Genomic DNA, 14704 nt, shown 5'->3' with positions numbered 1-14704 from the left:
ACAGTTTTGATGTTGACAACACCATATGCTGCCAACTGAGTTACAGGAACACCCTTTCCTAAATTCCCAACCGCATATTTAAAGGATTAGAGTCAGTATAGACAATATCCACAATCTATACCAGGGATCCTCAAATCTGGCCCACGAGATCCACTTTCCTGCAGAGTTTAGCTCTAACCCTAATCAAACACACCTGAGCATGCTAATCAATGTCTTCAGGATCATTAGAAAATCACAGGTAAGTAAGTTTGATCAGGGTTGGAGCTAAACTCTGCAGTGCATTGGCCCTCCAGGGTAAGATTTGAGGAACCCTGATCTATACAGTCAGTCACTTTTTAAACAATAAAAAATTTCGGATCAGCTGCTGTAGAATTGTGACTCTATCAAAAGCGTTCTGCCCTCTTGCGGGGGTGGCTAGTATTACTCATTTCCTGCAGGCTGAAGCTGATGACCGGTGAGGTGAATAAAAACTAAAGGGGGTGAGTTAACACCTGTAAGCGAGAAATCACACTGTAAGAGATTTCTCATAACTGAATTTTATGGGGAATTTCCTGTGCCTGGGAGGGCTTTGGAAAGCTTCATTTCAATAGGATGAGTCACATCTTACCCATTTTAAAAAATACTGAAGAATATTGTATTACACTGTCTGGGCCAAACTTATCTGCTGTATGCGTTTGTATTATATTTGGTTATAAAACCGGGGTTATGAATATAAAAACGGTGCTCTGTCCTGTTAATGGAAATCAACATAGATTACCTGCAAATTTTAGTTCAATGCAAAATTATTTCGGATGACACAACAGGACAGGATGTCACTCACTAGTGCTTCTGTTTTAAGTAAATAAATTAGAAATAATATATCAGTAAATGTTAAACTAATGCAAAAGTTGTGACCAACTTATTAGTAATGTGATACTGAGGAAAAAAATAGTGGGTGAGGCTTGACTTTAGTGCACATCCTCACTATCTCTAGCCCACAGAATACTGATGTGGAGGGTACTGTTTAAGGACGTTCTGCTCAAGTGGTCAAGCTGATATTCATCATATAAGGACCTTTTCCAATTTTAAAGATTACAAAGACAAACACATTTTTCTGAGGATTAACATGCATGCATTAATTGACTAGTATGTGTGCTAATAGGATAAATGTTGATTTCATGCTGACTTTAAAATATGCCATCCACTCTACTTTCCTGAAGCACTGCAAACCATTTAGATTTCAATTTTGTTTTTCTGAGTACTTAGCCAAGAGTTTAATAAATGATGTTTACATTCTTTCTCTGCTAAAAAGAACATCCTAAACCAGGTGAATCTGGTATTCAGGTTTTAGTTGCTCTGGTTTCTGGTCATTTGACTGATTTTAGGGATGTTTTGGGCAGTTTAGTCAGTCAGGCTGTTATGGAATGTGAGTAAATGAAGTACAAAGTCTAGCATTACCGCACATAAAGACCTTAAGGTGCTGGTTCAGGTGTATTTGATAAGAACTGGAAGTAAACATTGCAGGTACGGTGGTGCGTTGAACACTCTGTTCTGATGACGCAAGAGTTGCAACTATGGCTGTTGAGAAGGCCATTCTTTGTGTTCAACTTGACGTGTTCATTGTTTACTCATAACCGGAGTCAATAATCATGCAGATTTATGTTACAAACTTATAGAATTGTACAGTAAGAAAGTTATTTCCTTTAACCAGGAAATTAACGTTCTTAGAATTGACAAGACGGTTGACCCTGAGTGGTCAGCTAAATATCTACAGTGGATCTAAAATATGAATAGTTAATTATAACTAGTTATGGTTAATTATTCATATTTCCCCATGAGCTAAATTCGCTACAGAGCTGTCTCTTTAATACCGCGTGGTTTACATACACGTTGCTGCTGAATGGGCTGACATGTTTGACACACTCACCAAACAAGAGAAAACACATCTCAAACCCCATTGCACACCGTTTCCAGGAAACATGTCGTTCAAACCGGAAACCATGGCAAAATGGTGCACACCGGTTTGAGCTTGAACTTGCCCCAGATGAACACTAGGAAGCCAACTACTGTGGTATAGTCATATTTATTGGTTTAGCAATAGACCAACTTGATATTAAGTAACATCACTGATCAATGTTAATTCAGATCAGATTCAAACAGCTAAAAGACATTTTAGTGCAATTAGACATTAGATTTAAGTACATTAGGCTAAAATATGACATTTAAAAAAAAAAAAGATACTTAAAAGAAAAACAATTACAGTTCAAAATCAAAGTAATAATAATGACAGAAAATATCAGCAAGGTTTTAGTAAAAATGTGACAAAGCGATTTAACCAGCTAGCCACATAGACCTCTGGTGGACAAAATTAGAAGTAAAAATTGTTTTAAAATAGTTTGTACAAAATAACTCAATACATGGTAGAGGCTGTAAATACAATGTGAACATATATGTAAAACTTAAAAGTTATTTTATATTATAAAAAGCCTATATCATTGTCTGGGCATCTACATTAATGCTAAAATGTGATCCATTCTTCACTTAAAGGGATAGTTCACCCAAAAATGAAAATTCTGTCATTAGTTACTCACCCTCATGTCGTTCCAAACCCATAAGATCTCCATTCATCTTCTGAACACAAATTAAGATATTTTTTATGAAATCTGAGAGCTTTCTGACCCTCCGTAGACAGCAACGCAACTGAAATGTTCCCAGACCCAGAAACGTAGCAAGGACATCGGTAAATCAGTCCATGTGACATCAGTGGTTCAACCGTAATTTTACGAAGCTACGATAATACTTTTTTAGTTTAAAAACAAAAATAACGACTTTATTCAACAATTCTTCTCCTCCAAGTCACGGGTTCTCCCATTATAAAATTACGGTTGAACCACTGATGTCACATGGACTGTTTTACCGATGTGCTTACTACGTTTCTGGGTCTGGGAACATTTCAGTTGCGTTGCTGTCTACGGAGGGTCAGAAAGCTCTCAGATTTCATAAAAAATATCTTAATTTGTGTTCCGAAGATGAACGATGGTCTTAGGGGTTTGGAACGACACGAGGGTGAGTGATTAATGACAGAATTGTTTTTTGTTTTGTTTTTTTCAGAATTTTTGGGTGAACTACAGGGCTGCACGATTAATCGAATGCGATTGTCATGCACATCTTGTCAGTAAAGCCAGTTCTGTGATTAGTAGTAAATCTCCATCACCTGCTTTCAGATGGAGCAGCATTTACTACACAGAGCCGTAGTTCTCTGACAAGCTATGCAAAAAATTGCAGACAAAATAATTGTACGATTATGAAATCAAAGAAATTGTTTGCGATAATGACAGCTGTTTGCGTAGCTTCTCAGTGAACTACGGCTCTGTGAACTAAATGCTGCTCCATCTGAAAGCACGTGAAAACACCACATTTAATAACATATTTTTACTCCAAACTCACTTCATAACGTTAACCGAGTGTTTGAAATAAATCCTTCTGTGAGATGATGTGGCTTCTTACAAAGAAATAGGCACGCAACGTATTTCATAGTATTTAAGCAGTGATAAAGGCTATGTTGATTAGCATTGCATTATAGATATACTTTATTGTAATGAAAATTATAATAAGAAGAACTCAGATAAACCATATATTGCTGTAGTCGTGTGTCCTCTGGCCTTCGGATGGAGATTTACTGCTGATCACAGAACCGTGCTTCACTGAAAGATACGCATGGCAATCACAGCTTCTGTCTAATAGCGATTTCACAATTTCATTTCGATTTATCGTGCAGCCCTAGTGAACTATCCTTTTCATTACGATGATCAGTGCAAAGGCACATTAATAATTAATCAAACAAGCCAAAAACAACAGGCTGCAACTAGATAGTTAGGATAATTGTTGCATAGGTTTGCATCATCACCCTAAGAATGTGTTTTGATGTTGTAGCCAAGTTTACACTATATATGAAATATAAAAATCTATATATATCTTAACAGTTTAAACACTGATTGAAAAATATGGCACTGAAAAAATGTGTTGCTTTGTAAGTAATGCTTTGTATTTTTATTAGCTGTGCATTTAAGCTGTTTAATGAAGGCAAGTGGTGTAAATGATCTAACTAGCATGCATAGCATCATTATTCTTTGCAATTCCTTGTGAATGTAATATCTACATGGTCTGTGGTTTTAGCCTAGCCCATTTCGGCCTTAAGATCAGCTAGTATACACTCAGCCTCGTTTAAACTCAATGGCGTCTCCGGAGGTCTCAGAAGACACGGCTGAGACATTTCACATGCATTCACCCTTTTAAACAGTCTGTTCCGGTCCACACGTAACACCCACCCCGGCTCCATGTGGAAAGCTACACACACATGATCCCACAAATAGTATTCTTCTCTGTGGGGGCTCACATGAACACTACAATTCAACTTGTTCACCTTAAGCTTCAGCTTGTAGGTTTCAGAGGGGGCTTGACAGCACCACCACAAAGCCCCATCATAGTACCCACACACACCGTCCTCCCGATTGGGCAGTCGAGGATAACTGTCATAAAGATTTATGTCACGAGGATGCACTACAATCTTATAGAGAATCTCTCGCCGGTAGAGCCCAGTCTCATACACACGCAGAACTGGACTTTGGTCACCACAGAACTGCTCACCATAGAGCCAAAGTAGCTCCTTAAGTGAAAAGATGAAGCGGAAGTTTCCATAGGAAGATTTTTCCTGGAAGGCCTTTGAGCTGGTGAAGTGCTCAAGGACGGGTGGCTGGTTGCGAATTTGGGCAGAACTTCGATGAGGGAATAAGGACGCGAGGAAACGCTCCTCAGCTGAGGATATGTCATCAGATGTGACTGCTAAATCCCACCAGAGGAAATGGGGCTGATCATTAGCCACCAGCTCCGGTGGCTGTCTGAACCCTGAATCGAGAAAAATAGCCCTAAGACCACTTTCTCCAGTGACATGAGACACTTTCTGTACACGGAACTCCACAGATTCAGGATAAGCAGGGATGTTGTTCTTATACAGGTATCCGTTCTGTAACTCCATTTCTTTTAGGTCCCACAGACTCAGATGCTGTCCCTCAAAGTATGTCTCTGTAACATTTCGGTTATTTGTGCGCTTCATTTTCTTTCTGAAACAGAGAAAAAGATGAACGTTAGCTTATCTCTTTTACAAGGTCACTCAGCATTTTTCTCTTGCAAACCACCAGGGTTGGGGAGTAACAGAATGCATGTAACGGCATTGCGTTATATATCAGGATACAAAAATCTAGTACATCAAAAAACAAAGTATTCAGATTACAGTTACATTTTGTAAAAAGTGGGAATACCATCAGGATTACATTTGTTTCCTTTAAGATTAAATAAATGAGTATTTTGACATAATAACGCTATATTTAGCGCCGCTGGTTCTGTTGACACTCATGTTGACTCACATGAGCCACCGTGCGCAATTATCACCCATCTACAATTATTCTCCTCAAACGCGGGATGACTGCTAATAGCCACTAGATGTCTGCATAGCCTTTTATATAAATATATATACGGGCTGTAATATCTAGATCAGGGGTGGGCAAAATTGGCCCTTCCAGGTCACTTTCCTTCAGAGTTTAGCTCCAACCCTAATCAAACACATCTGAACCAGCTAATCATTGTCTTCAAGACTACTAGAAAGCTACAGGCAGGTGAGTTTTATCAGGGTTGGATCAAATCTCTGCAGGAAAGTGGCCTGGAAGGTGATGTGACATGGCCAAGTGACCCATACTTGGAATTAGTGCTCTGCGTTTAACCCATCCAAAGTGCACACACACAGCAGTGAACACACACCCGGAGCAGTGGACAGCCATTTTTGCTGTGGCGCCCGGGGAGCAGTTGGGGGTTCCGTGCCTTGCTCAAGAGCACCTCAGTCGTGGTATTGAAGGTGGAAGAGAGCGCTGTACATTCACTCCCCCACCTACAATCCCTGCCGGTACGAGACTCAAACCCGCAACCTTTGGGTTACGAGTCCGATTCTCTAACCATTAGGCCACGACTTCCCCAAAAAGGTTGCCCTGGCAGCGGTGGGATTCGAACCCACGCCCCCGAAGAGTAGTGTAGAGTAGGGGGAAGTCGTGGCCTAATGGTTAAAGAATCGGACTCGTAACCCAAAGGTTGTGAGTTCGAGTCTCCAGTCCGGCAGGGATTGTAGGTGGGGGGAGTGAATAACCAGCGCTCTCTTCCACCTTCAATACCACAACATAAATGGCTGCCCACTGCTCCGAGTGTGTGTTCACGGTGTGTGTAACTCTCCCAACCCTGCAAACCACTGATAGCAGCTCTAACTAAGCAACTCACTTGTGTAGTTTTATTAGGATTTCCAGCAAAAACAAAAATGTAATCCACTATGAAAAACTTAGGTTTGCTGGTTTAGTCAGGTGGTCTGATTGCCTTGACAGTCTCTGCTTTTGAACGTTATTTAGAAGAAAAACAGGTGTACATTCAAAAAGAGGAAATGACACTTTTTTTGTGTGCAACGGTTTACTTTGAATGTGCTGCCTTCAAAATTCGATCAGAAGAAGGTACCTCCGGAGACAGGAAGTGAAGCAGAATTTGTATTCTGACATGCCTTGATGCCTTGAAGTGCTGCCTCCGAAGGCATTTTAGAGCTTTCGGACGCAGCGTATATCTCAGGGTTGTGACAAAGGCTGATTAAAAAATGGTCTTGGTGGCGCCACAAACTTAACTTTAATTATTAGCAGTCGCACAAATATGCCGTCATCTGTCATTGTCAACATTACATGAATGATTTTTACCATAAATACACTTTTGAGGGATTGTAATGATGGCGAACATTTTAAGTTTCGATTTTACCACATTTACTTGATATTAGAAATGACGGCTAAACTGTGGTACGTTACTGATAAAACGATCGTTCAAAGCCGTGCATGAATAATACATTGCATTAATCAGTAATATGTTAATATAAAACTACATTACAATTAGTAAAAACAAGTATGTTACCTGCTACCAGAGATACGCTGTTTTCAGACTGTACTTCTTCTGCCCCCAAAGAAACACTGAAGGAAAGCGCGGGAGTTTTTTTTTTCACCGCGTTCCCCGCCTCCTGGCTGTTTCAAAAACAACCAATAGCAGAAACGAAAGCTTGAACTGATCAAAATCTTCCAAATAAAGTCACTCAAAGTGTTTTAAACCAAATTCCTATAGGCAATTTGGCCAATGATGTTCCACCTCAGCAAATCGACGCCTACCAGACGTTAGGAACTTATTTATATGCTTATTGTGAACGGTGTGAACATCTTTAACACCTTACCTTAGGTGAAACGACCAGAAAGCAACTGCTCTCTCATTACTGATATGAAAAAAGACCTGGCCATTTAGACAACAGCCCTACATGTTTCTCACAACATATAATTTGTTACAAATTTGATGTTACATTATTTAGTCATATTAAACGGCTCTGTAGGATAATTGATTCTGACTGGTTTAATATGACATTGAGCAGACAAATATTTATGTACATGTAAACACAATGTATATACATTTGCATTACTTTAGACCCCACAATAAAATAAGGGAACAAATGATCATGCAGATTTAAAGGCAACATTTCAGGTGTCTAATGTTCTTGTTGTCTAACCATGCGAGTTGTTAATAATTCTATTGCAATGATATCCAGTAAGTACAGGGCCCACTCCTGTCTGCACATCACGTGGGGAATTCCAACGGTTACTAACAAAAACATTTTTTCAGCTGAAACATATATTTTGAGAATACAGTTAAGTCAGCACACTGGCAATAGAGAGACACACAGCAATTGTGTGGCAAGTTCTGTTTACAGATGCTTCCTTGAGCAGTTTGCCAGCTCTCTTTGAACACCCCCAAACAAAACAGAGAACTATAAATTCAAAGCAATAAAAACTTCATGGAAATTTTGCAAGGCACGCTTTGTGTGACAGGAACGGTCACATCTTTTCTGGGGCAAGATATAACATTTGCCAGAGAGCTTAGCAGGGGCACATCATCAACAGAACAGAATTATCTATAGTTTGAGACCTTTATTCTTGTCTATTCTACTGACATGGGAATGAGACCATCTTTCCAATTACACCGGAACATTAATAATACCAAACATGAAAGGGTTAAAACTGTGTATTACTGAGATATAAGCATTTTTGGTGAACTTTCACTGACTTGCCCAGGTGGAAAAAAAGAGAGAGGAGAGAGGGGGCTGGTAGAGAAGTGGGCAGAGAAAATAGGGCAAAAACCTGACTGTGATCTGTGAACTCTTCTGCATGCAGCTTTGGAGATTTATTGTTTTATTGCATGGGGGCTGTTCCAGAGCACAGCCTAATGAAGAGGTCAGACCATTCTTACACAGTACAAGATGAGCCAGGCATGTCAGAGTCAGCATTTCCATAGGTTTGATCTTCTTGTAAGGGAATTTGGACCCCTCCTCAGAGGTTTCAGCAACCACCTTTGCTGGCGTCAGTCCGGATCCTATAACAAAAGATAGAGAGAATGGGAGAAACACACACACACACACATACACACACACACTCCTGGAGTTGCTGTTATATGTCATTTTTCCAAAACAGTGGAGATAAGGTAAACTTTCACACAAAAGTCTGAACAATATTACTTATATACAATATTAGAGTTTTAACAATAAAACTCTTTTCTTCAGTAGAATGTGGGACTACGTGGAATGCGAGACTAACTGTAAAGAAAGAGACTTGAGACAGGCCTCCCTGACATGTGACCTTCAGCACTTAGATCACCAGACATCATGACAGTTAACATGAAAATATGTGCCTCCTTGACCGTATGATATATCACTTCTAGTAGTGATAAGAGAATTCAAAAACCACTCATTAAATCAATTTACACATTCTATTCTAAATTTACTTTACTAAATAAAGGATCAACACTGATTTTAAAAAGGCAGTGATATTGAATTTAATGCAGTGTAAAAGAATATAAACTAATCAGCATAATACATCTAATTAAAAGAGGAATAAAAGCATTTAACATAAAAAAACATAAAGAAAGAAAGCAAAGTAAATCATACTACATTCCCACTATTAACCACTAGTCTTCATTAACCAGTCTACAAAATGTGACATGGTTCAAGGTTACCCAAATGTTATCAAATCAAAATTGCAGTGTGTTGCTGGTTGCTTTGGAAACATCCCAAGGAGCTCCATGCCTGTGCTTTTGTGAGCTGAGTGAGCTAAACAGAGAGGTATTCAGTGGGAGCAAAGCAAAACTGATAAAGAACCATAAATTCTGCCTTTCCCTTTCCATCAAAAGCCACAATTAATGTAAAACAGGTCAGAGGCCAGAATCTTTTTTTTTCAGCATCAGTGCTTTATTAATGCAGCATGGACAAATACATTCTCTGAATAGAAAACAATCAGGTAAAAAAAATATATATATTTCCCCCACATACCTTTCATACTTCTACATACGTGATTACAAAAACTTTCTGCTCATTTTGTCACTTTTAATACCTAAAAGTGCCGGTTGGAGGTAATGGATACTCTGGCATATTTACCCTAAAGCCTGATGGCGTCAAACTCACACTTCACAAACTCTTCTGTGTTAAGTTTTGGCTGAGCTCCCTCACAGAGTCTGAGACTCTTAGTCAGAATTTCCTTGCTGAAGTGGAAGATTTCTCCATGTGGAACATGGAATGCCACTCCGATGTTATCCCACATGTACTCTTCTCTGGCTTTTACAGGTATCCGAATGGCTTTCATGTTAGACAGCCTGAAACGGTGTGTTTTACTCATTGCCTGTGGATGCCAGATAATGGTGTTTTCATGGAACCCACACACTGCATCCTGGGTATCCTCGAGCAGGGGATACTTAGAGAACAGCTTGCGTGCACGAGGCGCATGAATCACAATAGAATACATCACTTCCTGCTTATAGACCACAGTCTCAAAAATGCGAATGTTGGGCTTCTGGCCTGCACAGAACTGCTGTTTGTAACTTCTCAACAACTCATGGATTGACATGCTGAAACGGAAGTTCCCCATGCGAGAGGATGACAAAAAGGCAGGGGAAGTGGTGAACTTGTGCAGGAAAGGTTTTTCTGTGTCAGTGTGTTGGTCATCCAGGTATCGCTTCTCAGCTTTAGTAATATCACCTCTGGAAATGTCTGGGCTCCACCATGCCAGATCATATTTTGGTGAGTGGCTGCGTGTCGGCTTTTTAAATCCCTCCGAATCCCAGATGCCAAGGAATCCTTGGAGGTTAGTGTTATGCCGAAGGTATGACACTTGAAATTCCACATCCTCAGGGTGATCTGGGATTGTTCTATAGAGGTAGTCATTCCGTATTCGCATCCATTTGAGCTCTTTAAGCTTCAGGTGCCGCCCATTATAGTATAGTTCACTATGTCCTCTGTCATTGGTACGTAACATGCTTTCAAGGTTGAGAAAAGCTGTTTATGAGATGAAATCACTTCTGAAATGGGAATGTGATGACTTGTTGCACTGTAAGAACGTAAATGTTGTATATTTTATCATGTTAGCATTCTCCAGTTTATATGTAATATTTTTGACAAATACTCAAGGCAACTCTTGTATGTCAACCAAAAAAAAAGTTATTTTTAAAACAGAAAAAGACTGAGATCTGAATTATGACAATCAAGCATGTTCTCCAGAAATAGCCTATTTTTCACCATCGTTTTCATGATGTCTGTAAATAGCCTTTGTTACGATGTTTGTGATCTATCACTTCTCAAAATGGCCGAGATTGGTATGTCTTCATTTACATGCTATCAAAACGGCAGGCTAACAGTCCCCGGTAAAGTTACATTTGAGCATTATTTCCCTCGAATCACCAAATCACATAAAAATGACAAATTTTATGTCCAGATGCACATTTTTCCAAGAATACATTAAACAATTCTAATTAACTGAGTCGGGTTGAAGCATATTAAACTCAACATAACGCACAATGGGAAAAAAGTAATGAATCCGAGTCATCTCTTGTCATCTCTGGAAATAAAGTTGTAATATGTTTCTTAAAGGGGTCCTATTATGCTCTTTTACAAAGTCTTGATTTTGTTTTGGGGGTGTACTAGAACATGCTCTCATGCTTGGTGGTTCGAAAAACGCATTATTTTTCACATATTTTACATTATTAAAATACCTTTCTCCCCAGCCTGGCACAAACGGCTCGATTAGTTCCGGCTTTGATGAAGGTCCACCTTCCGAAAAACAAAATGTGTTGTGATTGGTTAGCTGTCCCAGTGCGTTGTGATTGGCGAACAGCTTACACTGTGTTCATACTGCCACACCCCTGGACTTTGAGATTTGTAACTTTCAAGATCTTTTTTATGCCCAAACATACACACTACACACTGACTAAAATTAAAAAAGTGAAAAAGCATAATAGGACCCCTTTAATATTTCCCAGGGAACATAGGCCTATACTAAAAACTAACGTTAACTTAATTAGAATTGCCACCATTTAGAATTAAACTTTTATTTGTGATGACCCGAGCTGACGCAAAAAGTTCATTGAAATGTTTGCGCTTTGTAATGTACCGGCAGTTCAAGCATTTTCATAATATCTCATTCGTAAAAAAAAAAAAAACAGACTCGAACTCATTCTTGTTAAGTACGGCCGCTGTTGTCACCGAAAAAAAATGTCACCTTGCAAGCGCCAAAATCTGGAAACCAGAAACAGATGAGCACACGGTTGAGCATTCTAACATCTCGAGTGCCTGCTGGAAATACAAATATCATAGCCCACAGGAAATGGCTTAATGTTTTTTTTTTTTTACCTAATTCAGTTTGTAATCAGCATTACCAAAATATTTTACAGGTCGTAGCCTACTTACATGAGGTAAAAAGCTGCTTTGGTAATTATTAGCCTTAGCCTACTAAACATCCTCACATAAAAAAACACTCACACAAAAGAATAAATAAATAGCCTAAATAAATAAATAAAACAGTAGGCCAGGGTATTTGGTGTCGGTGCTCAGGAAGTTGACAAAAATGTTTGCATTGTAGCCTACCTAACAGCCAAATTAACATTCAGATATTCATGATAAGGGTTAAATTAATGTATCTCAGCTAAAACTATTAGATTACTATTAGATGTACAATAAAAAAATATTACGTTATTTAAAGAAAGATCAAGTAATGTAAGTTATTTTACGTTATAAGAAATGGTAGTAGGCTGTTTTCTGTGGAAATCGAAACTGTGGACATGCCTAACAGACCAGAAACATGTCCAAAACAAGGAAAAAGGTAACAAAAGTTTCACTAAAGAATTTGGAGAGCATTCATTTTTCTCATGGTTGCGTTACAACATACATTCTTGTACATTTTAGACAACCCTATTTCCAGTCCATGTTCATTAAATAATAATAATAATAATAATAATGATAATACAATTTAAATCCTGCTTCTAATAACAATTTAGAAATACTGTATTAGGCCTACAACGTGTAGGCTCCTAAATAATAATCATGAATGACAGAATCGGCAGTGTAGTATATTCCTTTTCCTTTTTCTTTTTGAAATAGGCTATTTCATAGAGTTTGAATAATTTATGGCAATTACTAGATCTACCATCTTAAATTAATTATTGTGTAGTAAAAATGAATAGAAACAGTCTTGTTATAAAAAAAGAAGAAGATTATTCACTCACCAACTTGCTGTATCCTGTTTCTTTGTCTTGTAGATTCGGAGTCAAAACAAACTAGCACAAGTCATGTAGAACAGGGTTTCTTCAAGAGCCGTTATGATGTAACTTCAAAATAAAAGCCCTATGCATGAACAAAGAAAATGATTAGCTAATTAGGTGGCTGTCATTTTTAGCAAACATATTTTATTAAAGTAAATAATGTTCTGGTTCCTGAGCTAACTTATCTCAAGAGTTTAAAATTAACGAAGAGTAAAGGGAGGAGAGAAGAAAAAAAGACAAGGACACAAATAATCAGTGAGGAATTCATAGCTCAACAATACACCATGAGAAAACGTGCTCATGAATGTAAATTATTAATTCTTATTAGTCTTTTTTTGGCAGTTCTGCAGCTGTTACCTGGATGAGATAAATTTTTATTTTTTATTAATTTGCTTAAATTAGGACTACATTAAATCTAAATAATTTAGCATGTTTGTAAAACTTTTTAAATGTCAAAATATATATGACATATATGCTTATTTATTATGTATATATTTTTGATTAATATAAATTATAAATAGGGTCCAACATTAATTATAATCTATTAATTCATCTGTCTAATAATGTCTAAAAATATAATAATTATGTCTGTCAAGCTCTAACAGACTATCCAAATTTTCATAAAACAATAGGGTTATGAAGCACAGATGTGCCTGTCACTTTAAAGGTATAGTTCACCCAAAAATTCAAATTCTGTCATAATTTACCCAGGTTGTTCTAAACCTGCAAGTTCTTTCTTCTGTTGAACACAAAAGAAGATACTTTGAAGTAACTGTTTGGTTACCCACATTCTTCAAATTATTTTCTTTTATGTTCAACAAAAGAAAGACATTATTACAGGTTTGGAACAACTTGTGGGAGTGTAAACGATGACCAAATTTTCATTTTTGGGTGAACTATCCCTTTAAGTTAGACAATCCTCCTCTGTGCAAGCTGCGCGTTCATCATTAGTTACTGGACAGACCCATTGATAACTTTCCCGTTCAGCTCTACATCTGGAGAGTCTTGTGTTCAAAGTGCGGACGTGAGCTCCTCGATGTTTTAAACCGCGCAGGTTTAGCGCATGCTGCGCTCGCGTGAAAGGGCTTTAACGGCGCGCGTTCTGGAGACTCCATCATCGCCATGGAAACAAAGACGCCAAGATGAGCTTCTCTAACTTCTTATGAAATTAATTTCATTATAATTGCTATTAGCATTATAAACGGTGCAAAATACTTATTTGTTGATTCAGCTTGTTGGCCTTTGTAAAATATGGGACAAATCGCGTCCCGTATTGATTTGATATGGGACGCATCATTTTACCTTAAAATACGGGACGATTCTGTATTTTAAGGGACAGGTGTCAACCTTAGTTGTAAGTGTTGAATTCACTTCCATTTTATATTCATTTTCAGAGCTATGCGGGCATTTTTTCCCACTTTGTCTTCTTATTATTATTACTACTACCCCAGACAAAATATAGTAGAGTGTTTTTAAAGGGGTCATATGATGCGATTTCAAGTTTTCCTTTCTCTTTGGAGTGTTACAAGCTGATTGTGCATAGATAAGATCCCTGAAGTTGCAAAGACTGAAGTCTCAAAAGTATCAAAGTTAAGACTCTGCCACGCCCCCCTAAAACGCCTCGTTCTAACACTCCCCCACATATCTACGTCACTATGTGGAAATATTTGCATAACGCCACCCAAATGTTCACGCAAAGAAAGAAGGCGTGGTTTCAGTAACCACAGTTAGTGTTGAAGCAGCCATGTCAGGGAGACGCTGTGTGTTCCTAGGCGAAAGCAAAAGCACTTTATTTGGCCTTACGGAAGTAGATGCATTTAGGAATATTTAAGATTACTTACAACAGAACATTAATGCATTTTATGGACGACCGTTTCGTGAACATAGGAGAGGAGGTAATTCTGACTTTGCTATGACAATCTGGCGCTTCTGAATCAGCTACTGTTTTGTTATTAGTTTAAGTATTTGCTATTGACTGTTCAAATGCGGAGTTTTGCGCATCTTGTGTGTGTGTGTGTGTGTGCGTGTGTTT

At 38.2% G+C, this 14704-nt stretch overlaps 2 protein-coding genes across 3 annotated transcripts; both read right to left on the bottom strand.

Annotated features, from left to right (window-relative positions):
- Window positions 1–3995: 3995 nt before the first annotated feature.
- On the bottom strand, window positions 3996–8457 carry LOC107596641 (uncharacterized). Of its 2 annotated transcripts, none has more exons than XM_016287422.1 (2): window positions 8341–8457; window positions 3996–5099 (listed from the first exon to the last, which is right to left on the bottom strand). In XM_016287422.1, the coding sequence occupies exons 1-2, from the start codon at window positions 8361–8363 to the stop codon at window positions 4157–4159; spliced, it is 966 nt and encodes a 321-aa protein (XP_016142908.1). In that variant the 5' UTR covers window positions 8364–8457; the 3' UTR covers window positions 3996–4156. The 2 variants fall into 2 exon arrangements, with proteins under 2 accessions (XP_016142908.1, XP_016142915.1); XM_016287429.1 differs by lacking the exon at window positions 8341–8457 and adding an exon at window positions 6967–7006.
- An 894-nt stretch (window positions 8458–9351) lies between these two features.
- On the bottom strand, window positions 9352–12719 carry LOC107596635 (uncharacterized). Its single transcript, XM_016287410.1, has 2 exons — window positions 12637–12719; window positions 9352–10466 (listed from the first exon to the last, which is right to left on the bottom strand). Exon 2 carries the CDS (start codon window positions 10392–10394, stop codon window positions 9522–9524), a length of 873 nt encoding a protein of 290 aa, XP_016142896.1. The 5' UTR covers window positions 10395–10466; window positions 12637–12719; the 3' UTR covers window positions 9352–9521.
- Window positions 12720–14704: the final 1985 nt, after the last annotated feature.

This window comes from Sinocyclocheilus grahami, unplaced genomic scaffold, assembly GCF_001515645.1.
Source record: "Sinocyclocheilus grahami isolate Dianchi unplaced genomic scaffold, SAMN03320097.WGS_v1.1 scaffold11.1, whole genome shotgun sequence".
In the NCBI taxonomy this organism is placed as follows: Eukaryota; Metazoa; Chordata; class Actinopteri; order Cypriniformes; family Cyprinidae; genus Sinocyclocheilus; species Sinocyclocheilus grahami.
This window is presented reverse-complemented; position numbering and strand designations above follow the sequence as displayed.

What these genes read in the sequence shown, in the direction of transcription:
- LOC107596635 (XM_016287410.1), bottom strand. Translation starts at nt 10,394, where the DNA reads ATGTTACGTACCAATGACAGAGGACATAGTGAACTATACTATAATGGG.
- LOC107596641 (XM_016287422.1), bottom strand. Translation starts at nt 8,363, where the DNA reads ATGCCTGGCTCATCTTGTACTGT. An exon ending in CCTGGCTCATCTTGTACTGT is followed by an intron (nt 5,100 to 8,340) that starts GTAAGAATGGTC and finishes TCTCTGTTTCAG; the next exon opens with AAAGAAAATGAAGCGCACAA.